This window comes from Amphiprion ocellaris, chromosome 5 (assembly GCF_022539595.1).
Source record: "Amphiprion ocellaris isolate individual 3 ecotype Okinawa chromosome 5, ASM2253959v1, whole genome shotgun sequence".
Taxonomy (NCBI): Eukaryota; Metazoa; Chordata; class Actinopteri; family Pomacentridae; genus Amphiprion; species Amphiprion ocellaris.
In genome coordinates, this window is record NC_072770.1 from 5,299,328 (window position 1) to 5,324,729 (window position 25,402).

A 25,402-nucleotide genomic window follows, 5' to 3' on the forward strand; every position below is an offset into this window, starting at 1 on the left:
GTTGGCACTGTCACAGGATGGCATGAAGGTCCTTGGTTTGAACCCAGTCCTGCCACCCAGAGTGTCCCTGAGTGGAAGTGACATGTCCTCTCAGCCTGCAGGTGGTAATGTGTTTGTTAGGAGTGTGAGCCGTGATAGACGTATGACTTGTGCAGCGTGTAACCTCATCTGGTATGACCCCGGATGACCCTGAATATTACAAGCAGGTACAGAAACCAGATGGAGATTTCTAATATTGTTCCACTAGACAAATGAGAAAGTTGACCTGGCCCTCATTAGTTTACTCAGTCAAGCATGTTTGAAGGACTGCAGCTCTTACATAAGAATCTGCAGCAGCTAGTGAATCATTATCTCAGCTGACATTTGTATCTACAGTGCCTTGCAAGAATTCACTGCTCTCCTCTAGCTGGCCTGTAACTTCTGTGTCTGTAATCACAAGCGTCTGCCGACAGTTATGAAAACGTCTCAACAGATGGAGCTAGAGAGTTAGAATGCTTCGCAATTAGAACCAAGACACTGGAATGATGTGCAGTGACTGATTATGTGCTTCCATGGACTGTCAAATTTCTTTGTATCTCCTGCTCCCAGAGGACATTTTTGTGGCTTTATGGTTTAGGAAATTTGTAGGCCACATATAAAAAAGAAACAAATGTGTTGGGTGCAATAGCCATATGCTTCACGCTGTGTTTGCCAATTTATATACTTGCGTACGGGAGGGAAAGCACTGCAAAGACAATACAAACTGTTACAGTGCTGTGCACCACATCAGATAAGTTTTTGGAGCTGTCAGTCATGCATGCTGTAAACTATGATCTTCAAAGAGACTTTGGTAGATACATGCAATCTGATGGCCACTCTAAGGGATGGATTCCATTAAAGGTCCTATAAACATCCACTCTCCACGTCAGTGAGACAGAAATAAAACCATGTTAATGCACATTTTATGCATATGTCGAGCATAGGCAGATGCCTGTGTGTCATCTGAAATCTGAAGAGTCTTTATGAATATTCAATCTAGCCATGAAGTGGAGCGTTGCCCTGAAGGGAATGAAGTGCAGTGGTGAAAAGTGTTTATGATTAGAGCTCAGGAGTTGAGGAAATCATGAGAAATCTGTATTATAATGAATCTTACAGGACGGGAAACTGCTCGTGAACATCCACTACAGGGTTTAGAGAGAGATTTTAAAAGTTAAATGAGTAGAATTAGAATCTACAAAAGCTGTTATTCTCAGATATTTTCAACAATTGTGTAAGAAATGACCTTTGGGGAAACAGCATTTCCTTGCTGCTTCCATTACTGGGACTATTTCATACACTGAAAGCACTGACTTATTGTCTTGTAGGATGAATAAGAGCTTGAGCTGCATTTTCAAATGGACACAAGTGGGTAAAAATCTGATGACTTACAGTCTTTAGCTGGAATTCATTACAAGTCAGAAAGATCTGTTAATTTGTGTTTGGCACTTGGTAAATGCCAAGAATATATTTCAAGAATGTACTTCCTAGCACGCTTTTTCTAATTTGAAGACTTTTACATGTTAGATCGTTTTAATATGTTTCCATCGGATGATAAACATAATCTGCACACTTACTGAAATGAAAACAAACCACATTGACCATAGTTCTATCCATTTGTAGTAGTCCTATTTAGTATGTAGAAGTACTGACAGTGCAGCATGTAAATTACACAGCAAATACTAGATCTGTCATGGAGAGAAGCTCCTTACAGTTCTGATTTTACATATTTAACATATGCATGTGTGGGATCATGTGTTTGTTATTTGAGACAGAAGACAAACTACTTCTCTCTAATTAAGCTGTTTATTTTCTAATCTCAGTGTCTCAAAAAATCTTGTACAAGGATCTCCTCCGTTTGGAACAGCTTTCCAGAAAAGGATGAAATCTGAATGTGAACATAACATTTTATTCTACATGGTGCAATGTGATTGGCTATAGGACATACACATATAATTCAAATGATGAAATGTGAATGGCTAGAAGGTGGGGATGAACCATGGTTTAGACTCAGTTCTCCCTATGGCTGGTGCACAGATATGTCCATCTCTCGTGGGACACGATTCATCCAATCCACAAGAGCCGCACCCTGTAAAAAGAACCCTCCTTTCTAACACTTCCTGTGCTCTACCTGTCATTTCTTCCCCTTTGTTAGCTGTGATGTGATGCAGCTACTGGTGGTGTCCCATACAAAGGATTTTTATGGTTTCCCACCTTAAATAAACAGTTTCAGTGTAGCTTGCTGTTACCTTATAAGGGAATAGGAGTATACCGTGAGGCATAGCAAAACCTCTGTGTGTCCTTGGAATGTGTATGTGTAGAACCACTCCATGTTGTGGTGTGTGTGTGTGTGTGTGTGTGCGTGCGTGCGCGCGTGCGTGCGTGCGTGCGTGCGTGCGTGTGTGTGGACATTTAGGGTTAAGACCTGAATCCATATCTCTGCCTTGAAAAATCAAGCATAACTCATGCATTAATTGCACAATAAATGGTTATTATGATCAATATTGTAATACCCATATGTGATATCAATTTCAGCGCTAGGCTAGCAGTGCCTTTAAAAAATAATAAATAATAACACATGGCATGTTTAACATCACTGATAACCAAGAAATTACCTTCAGGGTGAAAATGAAGATTTTCCTTACTAAATTTGGCATTTGGTGCTAAGCAGTAGTAGTTCACAGTGGGTTTATAGAGCTTTTTAAAGCTGAAAGCAGCTGAAAACAATGAGGTATAGTAAAGTTATTAGCTAAAAGCTGCTATGAAGCTCTGTAGAACTGAGGGGAGGTGCAGAGTCAGGGTTTAAAATCTCTGTGGGTTCATTACTACAAGCTGGTTAATATGAGGACATATATTCTAGTTTCTTCAAGTCACTAAGCCAGGGATAGTCAATTCATTTTGCCTAGGGGCCACTTTTGCAAAAAGACAGACAGCCAGGGGCCAGTTCATAAACAAACAGTAATATTCATCAGATAAACTGAATGAACATTAAAGGCCTGTAGTGGTCAGTGGGTCAGCCAGCACCTTATCGCTGACCTGATTTGGCCCCCGGACTGTAAATTGACTCCACCAAGGCTGCTTGGTCTTTGTATCATTTTCGACAGATGAAATCTTTAATAAAAAATGACCTCGCACTGAGCACAGATCATGTAGTTTTCACTTGTAGTCATAGTTACAGTAATCTCGCAATGATGCAGAAATCCTTAACAAATCCGTGTATCCAGACCACAAGCCGCATCACTACCAAAATGTAATTAGGTGGTCTTTGTGTACTTTCTCACCTTCCCTGGAAATGTCATCCAAATCCGTTACTCCGTTTTTGAGTAATGTTGTGCACAGATAGACGGATTCACAGAAGGACAAACGTACCCCAATCGTCACATAACTTCGCCGCATTCCTTGGCGGAGTAAAAATTTTGACATATAAAATTCAGTTGAAATTCATCGCAGCAAAATTGCAGGTTTTCCGAACTTTTTAATTTTTACAGTGCGGTTCACAACTCACGTCTTTGATATTGCTCTCACAAATGGATGCATTAATGTCACAAATATCAGCACACAGAGCTCACAGGAGATTCACTCAGAAAGCTATTCTCGCCCCCCTCCCCCCCACCTCCCAGACCCATCAGCAAGGCTGAAGCAGAGGGGCTCACTAAAGACTGCTGATTGATTAACTGTTTAGACCAAACTGGTCTGACTGTGACTGACGGCTGGCTGGATCCGCCCAGACTTACACTCTCTGCAGGATCATTTGAGTTCTGTATTCATGATGATGGATCTTCTTTTGCTTCCAGCATGCAGTTGGCATTCTTACCACTCAACAGCCTTGGTTGAATGGAAAATGATAATCCCCTGACTAGCAATTCCTCCAAAGCCAATTGGCTCATAACTGCATGAAGACCAGGAGGATGCTCAGGAGTATGGCATGCAGCGGATGATTGCACAGGGCTGCTGGGTGGCCTATTGATTAAGGGAATCAGGAAGAAAGAAAAGCAGTCTGCAAGGAAAAGATTTTGGTTGACTCTCTCAATACCCCGTCTCTTCCTTTCCTCCTCCCTTTTGTCTCTCCCTCCCATCTCTGCTACATCCTCTCCTTTTCCTCCCTCTTGTCTCTTTCTCTCTGCTTCCCTGCTACCAACACTACTCTGTAATTTAATCCATTTAGTCATGGCTCCAGATCAATATCCATTTTCCTTGGCCGTAGGGAGAGCCTCTTGAATCTGCTTGTTTCAAACAGTGGTTGTGTTGGCCAGCAGGGGCTCCCATGGGCCTACGGCCTGATACAGACTTACTACACCACAACACCCAAGAAAACAAAGCAATGCCTGCATAGAGATTTCTCACTAACCTGTTGTAGAAAACACAGCTGTTCTACCTTTACGTGTACGGTCACATTTTCTGCCAACTTTTTGCTGCACTTCAAAGGCTCACTTCCAGATCACAGTGAATTCTTCTATTCCACGGAGATGCTGAAATGCAATGCCTGGGTGGTTAGCAAATGAATGACATCAAATCAGATTCAATTATGACTAATTTGATTAGTGGGTCTTGTCAGTGACCAGGAAAAGGATAGAATTATTATTTCTTTTCCCTCCAGGATTGATTTACTGATGGCACAATGTAGCACTCTCGGGTGGCAGATGAAGAGTGGTTAGTTTTACTCCACTGTATTGAAAATATCCAATAACTGCTAACAGCCTATGTGTCCTGCCAAGGTGTCCTTGAGCAAAATGACAGCACGCCATCAACGAAATTTCTAAATGTGACTGTAAGAACTAGTCACTGGCTGCCATTGGGTGAACATTTTGAGCGCACATAACATTGTTAGCTGCCCTACTTCAGTATGAACTGTCTTTAGCCAGCCCCACGGCAGCTCTGCCACCGGCCAGCTGTACACTGTGGACAGTGACAGTGATTCTCCTTCACCTGCTCCACTGTGCTGGCCGTTGCCATGTTTTATAAATAACCATGTTAAATATTCATCTCTCACCATTTGCATACAGAGTATTTTGTACTTTAAAGTTGAGTTTCATAAAGTCAAAGGGACAGGCCACTACTGGACACTCAACAGTGCATTGACACAGTTACAACTATTTGTGAGAATAAAAGGAAATTTCTTACTAATAAGTCAGAGCATCATTTTAATTTTAATGAATTTTAAACTTTAAATGCATGAAAAACCACCCAGCTGATCTGTCAGACATTTTTGATTTCACTCAGTAATGTCAGGCCCAAAGGAAGCTCTTATTTAGCAGCATAACTAAAATAACTTTTAAATGCATTGGCCAATATTAAAATTATAATTACACTGAAATTAGACCTTGCACTCTGTCTTGTTTCTAGCCTCCAGCTTCATCACATCTGCAGGTGGCTGGCATGATTCCAGCCTCTTAAAATTTCTATACACAAATCATATGTGAGCTTAAAAGCTCTTCTCACAAATGGCAGCAAAAGCTGTTCTGGGGCTTTAGATTACATCACCCGATCTCTGTCAGTCTCTGTGTCCTTGGCTGAACTTTGATGCTCAGTTTTAAGTAACTGTTGTACTAAGTTCTTATAAAACATGGGAATGTAAACATGTACAATTATGTATCTGCAGCAGATAACGATACTTTAGATGGAGTTGAAAGCAGCTACTAAATGGAGCTTGAGGTTAGATTATTTGTTGATCAAATGCTTGATTTACAAAATGATTACCATCTAAATTAGCCATTGTTTTTAATGTAGGTAATAATAGTTTTGCCTCATTGTTTAAGAAGGTTGTTTCTTAAACAGAGATCTGTGTGTGGTTAAAAATTTGCATTCTTCACTACTCCATTGTTACAGTATTGTTATGATAATAAAATAATAATTTTTACTTGTTAAATCATTTTAGAGAACACTCAATGTTATTACCATGATTAATTGTTAAAATAAACACCGTCTATCCCAGGTATCTATCACCAACATCTCTGACAGCAAAAGTTAGTTTTCAAAAGCTGATGAAAATGTAAAACAAAAGCACACAAAGGGAGATATTCTCTTGTGCAGTGTTTTTGTTTTCCCCAATTCAGAAAGTCTAAATTTGGAATAACTTCACTTTATAAATTTTTCATATAACCTCTCCTCCAACTAAAGGACTTGAATTTTTTATCACGGTCCTCATCACCTCAAACATATGGTTCTTATCCATACATGCATATAAAAGTAGTTGCAAATGTCTGCCTCTGTAGAGTGTCCCTGGTTCATAGTTGATGTGCTGTCACAAGATTATATTTTACCACTTTTGTTGCAAGAAAATCTTATTTTCTGGCTTAATTTTTTTTTCCAAAGCACAATCTGCCCCTGTGTTCATATTATGTTCTCACTTATCTCACCTTTTTTTGTGCTATCACACTTTTGCCCTGGCCCAGTTTTCTTAGCTTTATATTACTGTTCAAAAGTTTGGGGTCACTTAGAAATGTTCTTATTTTTGAAAGAAAAAAAAATTTCAATGAAGATAACATTAAATTAATCAGAAATACAGTCTAGACATTGTTAATGTAGTAAATGACTATTCTAGCTGGAAGCGACTGATTTTTAATGGAATATCTCCATAGGGGTACAGAGGAACATTTCCAGCAACCATCACTCCTGTGTTCTAATGCTACATTGTGTTAGCTAATGGTGTAGAAAGGCTAATTGATGATTAGAAAACCCTTGTGCAGTTATGTTAGCACATGGATAAAAGTGTGTGTTTTCATGGAAAACATGAAGTTGTCTGGGTGACCCCAAACTCTTGAACGGTAGTGTATACTCCAGAACAATATGCATGTACAATTTTGTTAAGATGGAAAGTACCACTGACTGTAGGTTGATTATTTGTTTCAGTAATAAAACAACTACTAGAGTAATAAATGAAAACTACCCATTATTTAAAAAGAAAAAACAACTTTATGTAACATGTTGTGGGCCCTAAAAAGTCAAAAAGCACTAGCTATATATTTGGTTGAAATAGCTTTTTTCCCTTGTAAAATATACTGTTCCATGCAAATGGCTAATTTCTGTGAAAATGTTGTGTAAAATTTGTAGTAACTGCAAAACAAAGCTATAAACGAAGCAAAACTGCTGTACTCTAGCTTCATCATGTGAAAATTAGCTTTACCCGCTAGCCTTAGCAAAATGTCAAACTTGTTTGTTTTTTTCCTAGGTATTATCTGTAATGAAGTGATTGAAAAAAACATCAGTGTCAATGAAATCGCATCTTGGTGATTATTTTTGTTATTTTATATTGCTAAATGAGACAGTGCCTAAATTCTGTCAGTACATTTCTGGGTAAGCTAATGTAGCAAGTTGTGATGCAACTGTCCTAACAAAACTGTTATTTATTGTGTATGTAAGCTAATAAAGAGAGAGAGAGAGAGAGAGAAACCTTAAAATAGCTGTCAGATGCACAAAACAATGCAAATGCTCTATCTGTTATTAAGTTTGCCAGGCCGCCTGAAATCTCAAAACCCTTTTTCCTGTGTAGTTACTGCTCTCTACCAACATGCTGGAAATGACAATGAGCAATAGAAAGAGTCATAACATGGACTTGTGAGTTTCAACAGTCATGCGTGTGCACTGTGCACACATAAAGGCCCTCCTGCTCATCTTCTTTCTCATCTGGAGCATGAACAATCTTAAAACCCTCCAGTACAGTCCTTTTCACTTGTACATGAACGCACAAGATGAAACAGCCAAAAATGAAGCTGCCAAATCTGCACTTTTTTCCCATAGTGATTATGGAAGATTACCAGCAAAGAAGAGAGAAATTTCACAAATCGCTTCTTTTCCAGCCTCGGAGGCTCACACACAACTGCCTGAAGTATCCCAAATTGTTTCTATCGGGAAGCTGTCTTTGCAATCTAGTGTCTGTCTGCTTATCTCCGCTATAGAAATTTCTGTTGTTCCCTTCTGTCAGTCAATATGCGCCCAAGGTGGAATTGAAAAACCCATCATGTGATGCCATCTCACTCATGCATATAATGGTGTTTAATACAAGGACTCAGCTCTTGTTAGAAATGAACAAAACCTGTCTTTATCAAAGTAGATGAGAGACTGCTCTGCACTCTGGAGTATTGTTCTTGCTTTGCTTCCTTCTGTCTTTTGCTGACAATTTGTATTGGATAATCAGCTCACTGCCAAATGAACATATTCCATCCTTTAGAAGAAAAGTCGAACGATTTCTAGATACCGCTTTATACATTTTGTGGGAATTGCTGAGTTTTTACTGCCTTTACAGTGTTCATGTTGTCGAGACAGGCTTCTCTGAGGAATTGTTAATTTCTGCATTTGCAGTTATTACTGACTAAGCTTTCCAAGAGGATAAAGGATTTCATGAGCACAATAGAATAAGAGCATTTTCTCTTTCTAAAAATAAAACAATGAGGTGAATCAAGGTTTAGGCAGAAAAAAATCCTGTAATGTCATCTTTAAAATCTGCCAAAAAACATCATGACAGCAAGCTAGGGCTGAATGAGAGTGCTGTGTTGCCTTTTACTCCAGCAACAAGTAAAATTGCTTCTAAAAATGTGCTCAATATAGAGTCAAGGGCAGATTCTATTTTTAAGGAAGGGGAAAATTCTTCTACTCTCTAAAAATCTTTGATGTTCAGAAGTTAAAAAAGGCTAAAAGCCTTTGGGTGAGCACTGTGTATCTAAAGATGAGGGCAGATTTAGCAAAAGCACTATAGTTTTTCAGGCCAGGTCTAGACTAGGGTTCATCCAGAAGGGATGTGACAGCAGAAAGATGCTCCTGTATTATTTTGTGCCTTGAGCATGTGGAAACTCTTATTTAATAAATTGATTTTTCTTCAACTATCATGTCTCTATTGTGAACTTGCATGCTTAATCTTTCTTAAAGTGCTGTGTGAGTCAGCTCATAATGGAAGCAGATTGTCTTACATTATCACTTCCCTGAGAATAAATTTCTTGATGCCGAGTTGAATATATTGAGCATGTCTGATTGATTCATGACTGCCAATATCATTACTATCATTTGGACATACATCTCCGGTGCTCGTAGGATATTGAGCTTGTCAAGGGCAGCTATTATGGTGGTGTTACACTGAAAGTGACCTGGCTGTGAACCGTCAGCATTATCTGTGGATTAATTACCCTGCTTCTCATTTTCGCTCTACCTGCTCTCCTCTGTGTCTCTTTGCATCCCCCCCACATCCTCAATTTTCCCTTTGTCCTTTGTTCCCTCTGAATTTAAATGTGTCTTTCTTTCATTCTCTCACCATTCACCTTTGATAAGACATGGTGGATTGCTAGCCATTGGATATAATTGAAAATCTGTGGTGTTTCTTTTCTTTTTTAACCATGGTATTCTGAGTCAACTGCAATAAAACAGGGAATGTGTTTAATCTGTCAGTGGCCATTGTCATCATCAACCCCCTGATGGGAGATTCAGAAACATGGAGCTGTGCCCATTGTTTTCACTGAGAGCATTCACCTAACACAGGAAGCGCTGCGTGCCTCTGGCTTCAACACAAACATCTATTCCTGCATGCAAACACACACACACTCACATGTGCAGCCATAGACACATGTGCATGCATCCATACGTGAATGCACTGCAGGTGAACACACATCTGCATCCACACACCCCTCCCCCTTTCACCCAGGGTATCATGACATCATTTCTCATCTTATATACGAATGAAGGAACTACAGTTGGATTCCGTGGTGTGCTTTGATTCTGATCTTTCCAGCATGTTAAATTTATCTGTTAATTTTATCTTTGTCCTTATGTGGCTGGCAGCGTTTGTTGTGGCATGTGATGCTGTGCAGTGTAATGGAAAAGAATGAATCCCTTATCGCACCAGACCAAAAATATACTTTTGCTTTTGAAAAGGATGCCGTATGAATGCTGTAATAACATCAGTGAATTTTGTGGAGGTGAGAATTCATGGCAACACGGCTATCCTGCTCAGGATGGATTTCTCTCAGTGTTTTACATTGTCACAGCAATGCATCTTATTCAAAGGAATTTGCTGCCTATCGATACATTTCTGAGCCTTTAGATTCTGATTACATCGCTGTTGACCGTGAGCTCTGGGTAATGACCAAAAGACTGATATTGCAGATACTAGCAGCCGAATTTAGTTTCCTCCATGGGGTGGCTGGGCTTAGCCTCAGAGATAGGGTGAGGAGCTCAGACATCCAGAGGGAGCTTAGAGTAGAGTCACTGCTCCTTTGCATTGAAAGGAGCCAAGTGAAGTCTCTGGGTGTCTGATTAGGAAGCCTCCTGGGTGACTTCCTTTAGCAGTTCTCTGGGCACATCCAGCTGGGACCTCTGGGCACTCCTGAAACTCCCTGGTGGGATTATATATCTCATCTGGCCTGGGAACGCCTCGGGATCCCCCAGGAGAAACTTGGTTACACGGGTGTGTTCATGATCCATTCCCGTATAAGCAGAAGAAAATGCATAGAGTCGCATGCTTAGCATGCTAGCATGCCAACAGCAACATGTTCACAATTTTAGTTCAGCATGCTAACATGCTAATGTTTGTAAATTGCATAGACCTTTATCTACAACTGATGTTAATGGGAATGTCATTAGTTTGGGAAAAAATGGAAGATATACCAATATACTGGGCAAATTTATTTTTGAGTCAAAATAGATAAACAAAGCTGTCACTTCAAAAGCTGTCAACTTACAACCGCACAAATGCACCTAATGGTTGTGCTGCTATAAGAGCTGGGAAGATCAATTTTTTTTTGGTTCATCACCACAGGACAATGAATGTCTTCTAGGTATTGAGATAACAAGAGAAAACTGGCTTGTCCTGCTGATAAATGTCAATCATGGTTGAATCTGTATCAGATTTTATGGAAATACAAACGCTTTTTGCTGAGCCATGCAGTTACTCTGGCTAAAATGTCAGTAAACCACTGTATGCCAGTAGAAAACTGTTGGCTCATTTTACTGTGGGGAACCTCTTGTCAATTTTCCTATATTCTACAGATGTTTCAGGTGCTACTGATATGTATTTGAGTAAATTCTCAGAATAACCCAATGAGATTACCGACTAAACCCAGTTAGACGCTGAGAAAAGATTGTGCCTCTACCCTCCAGTCTCCCTTTCGCTCCCTCTCCTTCCCTAATGCTGATGGATATCCAGCACTACGTCTTCACTCAGCCATGCACACTTGCCCTCCCATTTCCCTGCTGAGAGGTCAGCTCTGTTCTTGTCTGCTGGAAAGCTTTCACAGAAGCCACATCTTTAGCCATTCTGAGCTAACAGCAGGTAGTTTTGCTGTTGCCTCTATTTGAAGTGATTCATCTCATCCCTTGACTTTGAAGTGTCTTTTACAGTGAAGAAATATTTGAACAGCGTTGTTTCAAAGGGAGACACCTGTTCTCGGTAGCTCTACAATAACGGCCAAAAACACGACTGTAGCTCCCTTGGTGAAGATCTTAATTTGTGATTATTTTGAAATGTATACGCACTGTGTTGTTGTGTTGACCTGTATATGACCTCTTTTATGTAGTCTCCTGAACAGAACTTGATCTAGTGTTATTTCTTTGGTTGCTCTGCTAGTCCAGTCATAAACAGTATGTATTTCCACATTTTGGGGCTCTGAAAATGGATGAACGACACCCCTACTGCCTCGGGGAACAGATGACCTCAAAGGTCAGCATCAGAGCATTCTTGTCCGTGACTCTCGGGTTAATGTCCTGTGAAACTCTCCAAAGAGAACAAGCTGAACACAGTGCAGTGGGATTTCAGTGAAGGATCTGTCACTTGGGTCTGTAGATTCTCAGACATATAGACGACTGTACTGCACATTTTATGCCATTCGTGAGAGGCTGATTTGCACTACTTGTTTTGAAGCCAATCTGAAGGTAATAGCTTCCGAGGCTGATTAACTTCGTTAGATCTTTACCCAGTGGCCTCATTCTCTGTCTCTGTAATGTCGGCTGATTAGGTGAGAACTGCAGGGCACCAATTGCAGAGAAGAATGATGATTTATAAGCTGGAGTGGTGAGAAAAGTGTTATTAGAACTTGCGCAGTTATTAAAATGTCAGTTACCTGGAGACACATACGGCAGATGGAGTGGACATCACAGACAGAAAAATCCTGAAAAAACATTCATGTGTCAGTGAGCCCAAACAATTTAGTGCCACGAAACCTGTGCACACAAACACAAACTCTGTGTGCAGGAAAACATTGCACCCCAGCATGTGTGTTTACTGTATGCGCTGTCTCTCTGTGACTTGCACAGTGTGCATGTCTTTGTTAGAGAAGAGTGTTCATGAGTCACCACTGTCTTCAGCCTGAGGCTCAGCATCCAGCCAGCTGAAGGAGGGGATGCATGTTTTATTTTAGTCGCTCTAATATGCCGTGAAGACATCATTATCTTGAAACATGTTGTATTCCAGAGCCTCCATTGTTTAAAATGGCAGAGAAAATGTGGATAACTTAAACTGTTATATCCTAATCACCATCATAGAGATCATTAAATGTGCAATTCAGCGTGTTTCATTAGTTGTGGCTTTTGTTACTGCCAGCCTAAGCAGTGTGTGGCGGTTTGAGCCCTACTTGGTGAGCCAAGGATGTTATCTTTTCTGTCATGCACATATACCAGCACTGCCCACAGGGAAGAGGTGAGCATGCAAGGAACTTGGCTGATTGAGGGCACAGAGGCGGTGTGCACGGCTACAGTTGCCTGTGAATACTAAGGATGCCTCACAAGAGACCCTTTTGTCAGCGTCAGCTCCCATTGAGAGGAGACATAAAGAGCATAGAGTGTATGAGATCTTTTCTACATTCCTGCCATATCATCAACATTTCTTATCTTGATTTTTTTAAACCTCTGATACATGCACCTTAAGTCACAGAACAAAATAAAAACACAATGGCATTTATTTTTTGGTAAACGATTTCATTCGGATGTTTTTACTCAAATGTATCACAAAGGGCTGCACAGGGGCTTGGTGGTTAGCCGAGCGGCTAGAAGATCCCCAGTTTCCATCCCCGGCCTGAACCAGGGATCTTTCTGCATGGAGTTTGCATGTTCTCCCTGTGCATGCGTGGGTTTTCTCCTGGTACTCCAGCTTCCTCCCACAGTCCAAAATCATACTTTTGTTTGGTAATTCTTAATCGACCATAGGTGTGAATGTGAGAGTGCTAGTTTGTCTCTATATGTAGCCCTCCGATAGACTGGTCACCTGTCCACGGTGTGCCCTATGAAATCTAGTAGAGATAAGGAGATTTCTCCGATGAGAAAAATAGGCATCCATAGCAACGTCTTCAAGATCACGATGCAATGTCTGGCCAAGAGTGTTTTAGATATAAATGCATATAAATCTCTGTATCATCCAAAGTCACACTGATCTAATTGATGACAGAAATTTCGCTGGCAGTGCAAACTGGTTCCATAAAGGTCTAAAAATAAAATTGTTGCCCTGTCTGCTTTACAATAACAAAAGTAAGCTCAACTCAGTAAGACTCCTGCACACACACATACACACAACATAGACACAGACAGCAAAGGAGGAATCCCGACTCTCCCTCCTTTAAAATGGAGCAGCCACCCAGTGCGTCAGTAACCTGATTACCCCAGCTGTCAGTCTGAATAAGGCCAGGCTTTGGGATCCTCCCGTCCTCTGATTCTCACTACGGGATAAACCAGTACTCCTGAAGACTCTGAAAACAACCTCAGAGCAGGACAGACAAACACAGGGAAGGAGGGAAAGAACCAGGACAGCAGGTAAGCGCATGCAGTGATGAAGACTTTTTTTGGCTAATAGTGATGAGTTTCTCAATTATTAGGCACCAGGCACTCTTAAGATGAAATTCAGTGTATCTATGAGTGTGTATGTGCACGTGCATTCAAGCATTTATCTTCTTGCTCCATCAAGTCATGGTTTACATTCTCAAATTCCTCTGGGAATATTCTTTATTAGACTTTGTATGAGAACACGACATACTTGACCTGACAACAAAACCCGACTCTGTGGACAGGAGAAAGTGCAGGAGTATCAAAGAAGGCAGCCAGTCACTAAGGGGAGGGCAACAGGATACAACTAGTGGGTGGACCGTGATGATTGTTTCTGTGCACACCAAGCCTCTCATTTACATGCTGCAATTCCCACCCAAACAGGCGAACTTTGTGTGACTTTCATATTTCATAAATCTGTATCTTTCAGTACAACTGTTCCACAACTACAAGTTTAAAAGCTCCACAAAGACTCTGGATCGCTCTTTGGACTGACTGACTGAACAAGTCAGAACACTGCAGGAGACGGAGGACTCTGAGCTGTATTTGGCAGCTCCAAAACAATGGCAGAGTGCACGCCGGATGCCAACCCTGCCAAGGTGATCCAGAATCCAAAGCCTGACACGATGGACTTGAGTGGAGTTTCAGCTGAGTCTGCATCAGCAGCAGTGGTCAAAGTCAGACCTATAGACCTTGGACTGATTCGAAGCTTGTCCAAGTCGGACTCTGACTTGTTGGCGTCACCACTTGGGGAGGAGGATGGAAGTCTGGCTGGCCGCCGTGGATCTGTGTCTAACTGCAGCTCTGGGCAACCATCCATGGAGCACATGCCTTCCTTCGCCTCTGAGTGGGATGAGGTAATACTTGAACTCTGGGGATGGGAAACAAGTGGGAGGGTGTGGAGGACGGAGGGAGTGCACTGTCACTGTTAAAACATGGCCAGGCTTTCAGGTGGAGTGTGTTAATATCCTTAAGAGAGAGTGTGTTAGCGAGTGTGAATGTGCGAGAAAAAGAAAGGCAGACGGATAAGAGAAGCAACTCAGGATTAGTGTGAAAAAAAGACTAATGGGAGCGGGCGAGGCAGCACATTTCAGGAGGGTGGGGGTGGTAGAGGCAGCAGTATGAGAGTGATCAGGAGTCCAGCAGAAGCAGTGATAGAGTAACTTTACCCAGGCTGTCGGCTGAGAATGCCTGCGGGCGAGTGCTTGAATGCATGAATGGCTTGATCACTTGCACCGACCTCCCTGTAGCAGCCCTGGCATCCAAGACTAATTGGGCTTGTGCTGTCATTCCACATCCACTCAGTACATGTCTCTGGGGCCAACCCACGCTTCTACTGTCTCCTCCTGCACTCTTCTGGCTCCTTTGCTCCGTCTTGCGCCATCTACCACTGTGAGCAATTCTCCACCCCTCACCCCCTCCCTTATCCCCAAAAGCCTTAACTTGTGATTTCTGAGCATTTTGGAGTGTCAGTGCAGTAGCCTACACCCTAAAGCACTGCAAAGACACCGAAATGAATAATTCTTTGTTAGCACAACTTAAATAGTTGTAGACAATGGAGACAGTGGTTGATAGCATATTATTAAATTATACAGCTTGAAAGCAAAACAAGGCAGTTTTTTTTAAATGCCCACAGCCACATGAAACATTTCTGACACTTTGTGCCTAGTGCTAATCCCAGTCAAAATCATAACATTCACAGAATCTTCTTCAGATATCAGGCTAAACTTTGGCACAGTGCAATATCTCACCAGACTCAACAGATATCTTTGCTAGCAACTGATTTCTGTAGAAGCAAAAAAAAAAAAAAAAAAAAAAAGATCTTATTTATTTTAACTTTGTACTTGAATGAATATTTAGCTGCCAGTGCAACCAAAGATCATCTATTCTTGTATTCATTCATTATTCAGCTTGACTCCCTCAAGCCGAGAACTTGACTGGTCAGTGCCATCACTTGTTTCATGCATTTTATGAAAGTATGTTGATGATAGATGAAAGTGGATCTCAGTCTTTCTAAAATTCTGGCTTTGGCTCTGTTGGCCTCAACCGAGGCTTTTATGGGATGTCTTTCCTCCTCAGTGACACTGGCTGCTTTGGAAGTTGCAACATGCACAATATGTGGACAATTTGTTTTCATTGTTTTCTTAGTTGAATATAAATATTCTGTTTTCAAGGTTGTAAATAATGCAACTTCATAAAAATGTATGCTAATTCTTGCAATACAGCAAACAAGCAGTAAAACATTACTTCAATCATAAAACAAAGTAGCACAAACCAAGTGCTGAGATAGATGTGAGATACACAAAATGCTTCTGTGTTCCCAGTGACTCTGCATTTGTCTCTCATTTTACAGTTTACAGGGGCAGCACACAACTAAAAGTAATCGCTAGCTAGCAGCTAATTCACATCTGTTGTCACTGGGCAAGACACAACCAACATTTATATACCAACAATATCAGTTGGTATATCATTGGTGGTGAGAATTTTGTGCTGACTTCAACCAAATTCTGAGGCAAAGCTTCCTGAGACTCTGATGTTTGTGGTTATGAATTCCATTTCATCAGAGCTTGAACTGAGAAAGCAGATTGACCAAAAGCTGCCTTTGTGAACTGTGGTACCCAGTCACCTCTATTAGATGCTCCAGTTCCACCTGCACTGCCACTGCATGAGTGGACCAGGCATCCTCTAAGAAGAGGGCAGGCAGGATGATGAATTCCTTTAAATATCAGACAAGCATAAAAGCAAAAGAGAAATTTGCCCAAACTAAGAAAATTGTATTTTTTTAGGATATTACAGTGACACTGATCTTCTCGATTCTTGTCAAATACACATACGTTATAATCTATATGTTTTAATTGTTGCTGTTTATTTTGCTCTAGGCTTAGATATCCTGGTGTTTCATTTCTCTAACATACTCATGGTGCTGACAAAGTGTGTGTGTGTGCATGTGTGCATCTGTGTATTTGATGTATGACTGTGTATAATTTGTATAACATGTTTTGTCTTGTCTGTCTAGTTTGCTCAGTGCTGTTTTAATTGTGACTTACCAGGGGACAGCAGATTAGAATTAGCCTTAGGCTCACTCAGGTTCAATGCATCAAACAGTAACATGTATGTTTAATGTTGTACATGGCCCGTTACCGATTAAATTAATTAATTAAAAAGGGAGTGGATTCTACCCCTCCTCCATAAAACAAACAAGCTACCAAAAAATCACCACTACTTCCTCAAAATTCAAAAGCCTTTAAAGTTGTGGATACCTGACTCAGAAAAAGTTCACAGCATGTCAACTGAGCTCAATACTAAAGGCTTTTTGACTTTTTGTACTTCAGCATGTGCTTTGATTTTTGTCCCTTTTATATCTTGGTTCTATGCAAGGAACAGAAAAAGAAATTCTATCCAGGTTCACTAACTGCATCTCACACTAGGACGACATTACTTTGCTTTATTTGTCATCATCTTGATTCAGTTTCAAGCCTGCTTGGACTCAACGATACTACCAGTCAAAAGTTTGGGCACACCTTCTATTTAATGTTTTTTTCTTTATTTTCATGACTATTTACCTTGTAGATTCTCTGTGGTTTGGTCTGATGAGTCCAAATTTGAGATCTTTGGTTCCACCTGCCGTGTCTTGGTGCGATGGAGAAAAGGTGAACGGATGGTCTCTACATGAATGGTTCCCACCATGAAGCATAGAGGAGGAGGTGTGATGGTGTGGGGGTGCTTTGATGGTGACACTGTTGGGGTTTTATTCAAGACTGAAGGCACACTGAACCAGCATGGCTACCACAGCATCCTGCAGCAACATACCATCCCATCCGCTTCGCATTTAGTTGGATCATCATGTATTTTGCAACAGGACAATGACCCCAAACACACCTCCAGGCTGTGTAAGGCCTATCTGACCAAGAAGGAGAGTGATGGAGTGCTGTGTCAGATGACCTGACCTCCACAGTCACCTGACCTGGGATGATTTGGACCACAGAGTGAAGACAAAAGGGCCAACAAGTGCTCAGCATCTCTGGGAACTCCTTCAAGGCTGTTGGAAAACCATTTCAGGTGACTACCCCATGAAGCTCATGGAGAGAATGCCAAGAGTGTACAAAGCAGCAATCAAAGCAAAGGATGGCTATTTTGAAAAATTAAAACAATATAATATGTTTGACTTATTTCACACTTTTTTTGTTTACTACATAATTCCATATGTGTTCATTCCTAGTTTTGATGTCTTCAGTGAGAATCTACAATGTAAATAGTCATGAAAATAAAGGAAAACCGTTAAATGAGAAGGTGTGTCCAAACTTTTGACTGGTAGTATGCATCTCGAAATTTGGACTTATACAGGACTACACTTATGTAATCTTGACCATAGCCCTGCTCAGTGTATGTTCACATAAGAGGCTCATACAGTATGTTATGAGCATGTTCACTTACAACAGGGGCATCAGTGTGTCACCTCAGAGAACTTAGACATCTTGAACTTGTACTTGGGATTTGCGTAGCTGTGTTTGTCACCTCTCAGTGCCCTGTGGCTGCTCTTTGCTCCACCCTCTGCTCTCTGACAGGACTGTTTATTCAGGCCATGTTGGGTGGGGTGTCCTGTTCTCAAGGGCATCCTGTTTTGCAGCTGTTCCTGAGTGTCTGTTTCTCTTCCACATTTCAAGGGATTTGTTTGGGTTGGGGATGTGGGTGTGGGTATATGGGTGAAGGCAAAAACTGACTCCACTTGTGTGTATCCAGTGACCTCAAAGCATATTTTAGACCCTCGAGCCACACTTGACAATGAATATAATCTTTTTGCATTAGAAAATATGATGTCAAAATGAAACTTAATCAAGGAATTTTCCTCAGAGATCAGGAAACTGAGGAAACGTTTCACTTCTGATGAAGTTGCTTGAATGAGAGGTGAAATGTTTTGCAGTGAGACAGTTTTGCATTGAGAAAGCTCAGACTTTTCTCAATGCAAATGTGTTTCTTGTACACCTCAAGATTCATGTTTTTACCAGTAAATATGAGTTGACTTCCACCACTTTTAGACAAACAGTCCTGTCCTACAGCCACCTTGCTGCTTTACTGTACTCTTAGCGCAGTCTGACTGAAAATTTTCCTTTGGCTTTCTGCTATTAGATCCACATAGGCTGATGTTATGAAAATAACATGCTTCCAAAAGCTTTTGTCTTTCTTCACACATTCTTTTGAAAATTTAATCCAAGCTGTCTCATTCTTAAAGGCTAATAAGTTCTGTCATATTACTGTCCCTCAGCTGTTTTGAGTTGCATTTCAGTTCTCGCCAATATTTGCTGCTGTTTCTTATCTGTTTTTCTTAGTTTCATTCACAATCATGTAGTCCGATTTGTTTTAGGTCTTTTTCTAGTTTTTGACTATACATCCTACTGTGGAGAATGACGGATTGAGTTTTTGCTCCTTTATTGAACTGAGTGGCAATGCTTGGCCTTTTCGCTGAACTCATTTCATCCGTCTTTGCCATTTTAGCAGCTGCTTTCAACTAACCACTTCCAAAAGGTATAAAATCAGTTACCCAAATGTTCACATAAGATTTTTGAAATAACCTCAAACACCTCAGGCTTGTTTTATGCCTCTTTAACTGTCCAAATACTTTTTGGAGCCACCGTATCTCCTGCAGCGTTCAACCCCAACATTAAACATTAAACATTAAAACATTAAAACAACACACGAGGCTCGGAGGGAGGCTGGGCTTCAGGTCACATACATAAAAACACTCTTATATCAGGACATGAACACACAGACAGCCCAACTACTCAACGCAAATGCTGGCATTCAGATGATGTTATTATGAAAAGGAATGTATGAGTTGAAGTATAACCTTTAAACCCCACTGACATTTTCAGTGGTACATATACATTTTAGGTTTTATTACGTGTGGCAGCTTATATAACTGCTCACCGTGTTTTAGTTTCCTATTGCAGTGAAAGCACTTGGTATTCTATTTAAAACTATTTAAAACAAAGAGAAGAGCTGGCTGATGTGAAGAGACAGCCTCAGTTGATTTCTTTTTTCTGACACTGCTGAATGCAGAGCAAAAATGGTCAGATGGACTATTTGGACAGGACTTTATATTATTAAATGTGTTTCCTGTAAAAAGGAGTGAATATGGAACATTACTATGGGTTGCTCAAACTTATTTGAATCCTTCTGGATTTGTCTTTGGTGTAATTAAATAAAACTTTAATTTAGGAAAATGCTCAGTGGGAAACCTCAGAGAGTTATACCACATTCACCCTCAGCATGTCTGCATGATGAGTGCTGATGCCTGTCTGCTGGTTCAAATTTATGATGGTGCATTATGATGTCCTCTATCTGTCCTGTCAGCTTTTGTTGGATTAGTAAATCATTCTTTTGACACATGACTGGGACCTGGATGTGCCTCCTGCATTACCGTTTAATGTATGCTCGTGAAAGCAAGGCTGGATTTCGAATTGAGATATGTCATCTGGGTAATTTGATTAATCATACATTTATTAGATATTTGACTGTAACGGTGTCTCCATCCTCCGTCTTTTAGTTCTGGTCTAGTGGGAAGTCTCTGTGCCAAATTCAGAATTTAAGCTGGAACCCGTTCAGTGTGTATTCAGCACATTTTCTGTAAAGTAGTTAATAAATATAAATAAATACTAAAATGTTATTGTATTTCATCACAGGAGAACTGTAAGCCTGCAGTCAACAATTATTTTTTATTATCAATACATCTAACTGTTTTGTTCACAATAAAGCATTTGTTCAGTGTACAAAATGTCAGAACATACCGAACAATGTCCTAATGCTGAAATTAATATATTCTAATTTCCTTTTTTTTTCTTTTCTTTTTTGTCCGGCCAACAATCAAATGCCATCTCCAAAAAGATATGCAGTTTACCATCCAAAAAGTGTAGTTAGTTTATATTACTGACTACATTTTCAATAGCTAACACTGAAACAGTATTCAATTCAATTCAATTCAATTTTATTTATATAGCGCCAATTACAGTCAGAGACGCTTTACAGAGCCCATATGCCTGATCCCCAGAGCAAGCCCCCAAGGTGACAGTGGCAAGGAAAACACCCTTTCGAAATTTTTGCAAAATCATTTTCTATCAATGGAGTATATTTCATTTTTAGAATACAGTACCTGACAAAAGTCGCATAAGGACATAGTAACTTCAAGTGGCATATAACTTTATTTCTAAACAATCAGCTGTCACAAAAAATGGTTCCTTTTAATGTCAAGGGCTTTCACTAACAACTTTCATTAACAACTGGGTGCAAAATGAAACCGTCAAAAAGTGTCCTGAAGTTCACATCTTGGTAAAGCCCATAACATCTGTTTTTGCAAGAACAAACATCTTGTCCTGTCTGTAAATGATTGAACCAATCACAGATTAGAGCTTCACCTGTGACAAATACGGTAATTAACACATTCCCAGGTGTGTATAAAAAGAACCCCAGCACACCAGACCCTCATGTGAAGTGCAACCTGACCTCTGACAACATGCCAAAGATTCAACCACAGACCAAAGGGCTGATCATCATGAACCTGAAGATCAAGTCTGCTGCTGAGGTGGCAGACAGCTTTAATGTATCCAAACTTCAAGCGGAGAGGATAAGAAAAAGACTTGAAGAAACTGGTGACATTCATGACAAACCCAGGTCAGGCAGACCCTCTAAGACAACTGTTAGAGAAGATCGTTTATTGCTTCAACAGTCCAGGGCCAGCCCCTTTTCAACTGCAGCAGAGCTACATGTAAACTGGTCACCAGAAACCCCTACAAGAACAGTTTGTTGAATTCTCTCACGCAGTGGTCTCCATGGCCAAATTAGTGCTCAGTGACTAGCATTGAACAGAAGACAAAAAAAAATTGTGTCGCATTTGCCAAGGCCACAGCCTGCAGGAAGGATGGACAATGGAAAAGTGGCAGAAGGGTGATTTTCTGATGAATCATCCATTGAACTGCATCCCAATCGACGCAAATACTGCAGAAGACCTGTTGGAACCTGCATGGACCCAAGATTCACCAAGAAAACGGTCAAGTTTGGTGGAGAAATAATCATGGTTTGGGGTTACATCCAGTAAGGGGGCGTACGAGAGATCTGCAGAGTGGATGGCAACATCAACAGCCTGAAGTATCAAGAAATTCTTGCTGCCCCTTATGTTCCAAACTACAAGAAAGGGCAAGTTCTGCAGCAGGATGGCACTCCTTCTCATACTTAGCCTCCACATCGAAGTTCCTGAATGCAAAGACTGTCAAGGGGATCCAGGACTGGCCAGCCCAGTCACCAGACAGGAACATTATTGAGCATGCCTGGCGTAAGATGAAGGAGGAGGCTTGGAAGATGAAACCAAAGAATCTTGATGAACTCCTAAAGTTACGCAAGACTGCTTTCTTTGCCATTCCAGATGACTTCATCAATAAGTTATTTGAGTCATTGGTGAGATGTATGGATGCAGTCCTTCAAGCTCATGGGAGTCATACACAATATTAATTATTTTTTGCAAAGCACCATGACTTTATGTTCTGATGTTTTTGTAGCATATGTGTATTCAAAACAAAGTATATGTATAATTTCTACATTATTTTTATATGCGACAAGACTTTTGTCCAAGCAAAATCTGACCTTTCTGTCCTAATTAAATGATAAAACTCAATGAATGATACAAAACTTTATTTTAGTATAATAAATATAATCTAGAGGGCTTTGCCATTCATATGAACCATTTCTGATTCTAGTTGATCAACTATAAGTCAAATTGTTATTTGTTGTTCCTACAACCTAAGATAAGTGACAAGACTTTTGTCAGGGACTGTATTTCAACTAGAGTACTGGTAGGTTATCCAAAGAAATGATGAAACTGACATGTTTAAGTGAGACCGGTAGGGACTTGCCAAAAACTGTTTGTCCCTGGGGGCACATCTATTATCTATTAGAATATAATTCTTTAAATGCAGTTTGAGCACCTACTTTCTAAAGTAAGTTTAATATTACCATTTTTGAAAGATTTTTGAGGTAACATGATGATAAACAAACAAATACCTAATTAGTGCAAAATTATTGCATTAGTACAATGATTTAAAATACGTGTTTTGTATATAAATTAGATAATTGTTTCAAATGCATGGAAACATAAATGGAAACATAGATGGAAACAGCTGTTGAACAAACCGACTTTGTAAGTTTCAGTGGTGGGCTGTCATGGCCAGCAGGGCCTTCTCCACTGGCCTAAATGCTATCAGAATCAATGACTTACATTTTAATATTTTCCCATTAATCTATTTACATTATTTCCAATAGTCTATCGTCTGCATTTCACAGTATGTCTCTGGGCTGTGGCGCTTCCAGCAGTGTACGTTTATATTAATGCTTTTCTCCAATCATATTTCAGCCATCATACTGTATGTTGCCAGGGTCAAAGAAATCTGCACAGAAGCCTTCAGAACCATAGACTGTATATAAAGTATTATATATATATATATATATATATATATATATATATATATCTTTATATACAGTCTATGTTCAGAACACAAAAGTGCATGTGTCTGTAGCTTAAAATAGTTTGTAATAAAGCTGTTGCTTAAACCAATCAGATTGCTATGTTTTTCTGTTTTAAATTATACTTTTAAAAGGGTTTATGTTAATGAACTGATCAGAGCATCTAGAAAATGACACACCACACATCATAGCAAATAACCTGGAAATTGAAACACTATAAAAGTGTGGATTAGTTCACTGCATCTTGCAGACATTAATAATGCATTCCATTCAAAGACTGTGAGTCCACCAAAAGATTAACTATTTAATGTTACAGTAGCACACATGTAAAAATATTAAGCCAAATTCTCAATTTTGCCTTTAAATCAAAATGTTATTATCAATAGTAGACTTATAAATGTAGCTATTTCCCCAATCAAAATATTTTATAGCTGCCATCAACATTTGGGCACTTACCTACAGAAACAGGACCCATACAGTATATGCTAGCGCCAAACAACAAAGTGGATCCATGGATGGAAGTTATGCCAACACTACTCTCACATCACATGTAAGTTCATGTATTTTAATGTGGATTCCTCCTTTTCCTCTTTGAGCAATGCCAGAAATAGCTTATCATTACATAAGAATTTGCATTTCGGTGGCCATTACGTGTGTTACTCAGGACAGAAATGGCATTTATAATAAAGGTGATTGACATCTTCACTGCATCTGTTCAGTACTCAAAAGGCAAAGGTTAACACAGCCACGTTACAGATGCTTGAGTGGTTTGATTTGTGTGCGTACTTTGAATTTCCCAGCGGTACTCTTGAGGTCTTTACACATGCAAGATTTTCAGCTCTTCTCCATTTGCCAATGGCTGTGGTTTTACATAACAGGTAGATTTTGATGTTTAGTTAAAATACCTGTATGTCAATTACGTTTAATCTTATCTATTGCAATTCTTTTTTATTTGAGTATTTGTACATATGTACATATAGTGTGAAAAAAGATATACCGTAGCACCTAATATGACTGATAAGCTATATATGTGAAATTGAATTGGCTGCACTTAAAATGGAAAAGAATTAACGTACGAAAGTATTTTCTTGTTGGTTATTTCACCTGATAAAAAGGGACTATTTTTAAAGTATGTGTAAGCTGGTTCATAATTCATATAGAAAGCTACAGCAGAGTGAACACATCCCAAGATCTGGTTAGACAGATGTGGTACATGAATATGAGAGTGGGGCTGCTGGTGGGGGCTGGGTAGAGGAGGCACAGTCCTGCTTCACCTGCCGTGTTGTCTGGAAAATTTCTCAACAGGTGGAACACAAGAGACTCTTTAGTGCTTTAAACTTCTTTATTCCAAATGTGCAAGGACTAAATCTATTGTGTGCTTGCAAAAATGTGGGTTTGCCTCTTTAAAAATAGCAATTTGGGGGATTAAATTTTAAGGGACAGTCTTGGTGGTTTTGTAGTTTCATCACTTATAAATGATTGTATGTGTTTCTCAGTGAAGGAGCATATTTTTTAAAATGTTTGCTTAATTTCAAAGATATCTGTTTTTTTGTAATCACCAGCTGTTGTCAGACTAACTGATGCTTTTCATTAAGTAAATTTCAGTTAATAAGTAACTTGACGATAAAATAGCAGCTGCTTCTCTTTTGTGAATTATTATGAAACGTTCGCTGCTTTGCATTTAGACTGGTTCCATTTCCCAGAAAAGGGCTTACTTTAAAAGTGTAACGTATTTCTCTTCAGCAATGTTCCAATGACTGTTCCTGGAGGATTTGGGTATGCAGAATCCATTTTTGGAATATGCTGGATGAATTTTTGTGTTGTTTGTGAGTTACAATTAAATATTCAAAATGGCAGCTGTGCGAACAATAAGGCTTTAATACAACAATAATGATCCAAGAACCACCCATTAATTCAACAATTCTGAGTAAAGTTATTCACATCCAAACAAAAACCCACATATTTCAAGAAAATAATTTGAATTTTTCATTTTTTAGATTTTTCAGGATTTTGTGAAAGCGTTACAAAATTGCAACAGATGGTCTTGGTGTAAACAAATATTACCCCTTAATTTTTAACAAAGTCCATAGATGGTTAGGCAATGATTCAATAAAATTAAAATGTTGTCTTATCTTCAAATGAATTTTGT

General features: G+C 39.8%; 1 protein-coding gene across 4 annotated transcripts in view; it reads left to right on the forward strand.

The window, feature by feature from the left end:
• The first annotated feature begins 13,588 nt into the window (after positions 1-13,588).
• The window catches only part of anks1ab (ankyrin repeat and sterile alpha motif domain containing 1Ab), a 67,251-nt gene continuing 55,437 nt past the window's right edge, over positions 13,589-25,402 (forward strand). For all 4 annotated transcript variants that reach the window (XR_008601799.1, XM_055010943.1, XM_055010944.1 and 1 more), the window contains exons 1-2: positions 13,589-13,737; positions 14,177-14,603. Coding sequence is in view for 3 of the 4 variants with exons in the window: in XM_055010943.1 (XP_054866918.1) it covers positions 14,310-14,603 (294 nt within the window). In the remaining variant the exon portion in view is untranslated. The remainder of the gene's footprint in view (positions 13,738-14,176; positions 14,604-25,402) is intronic.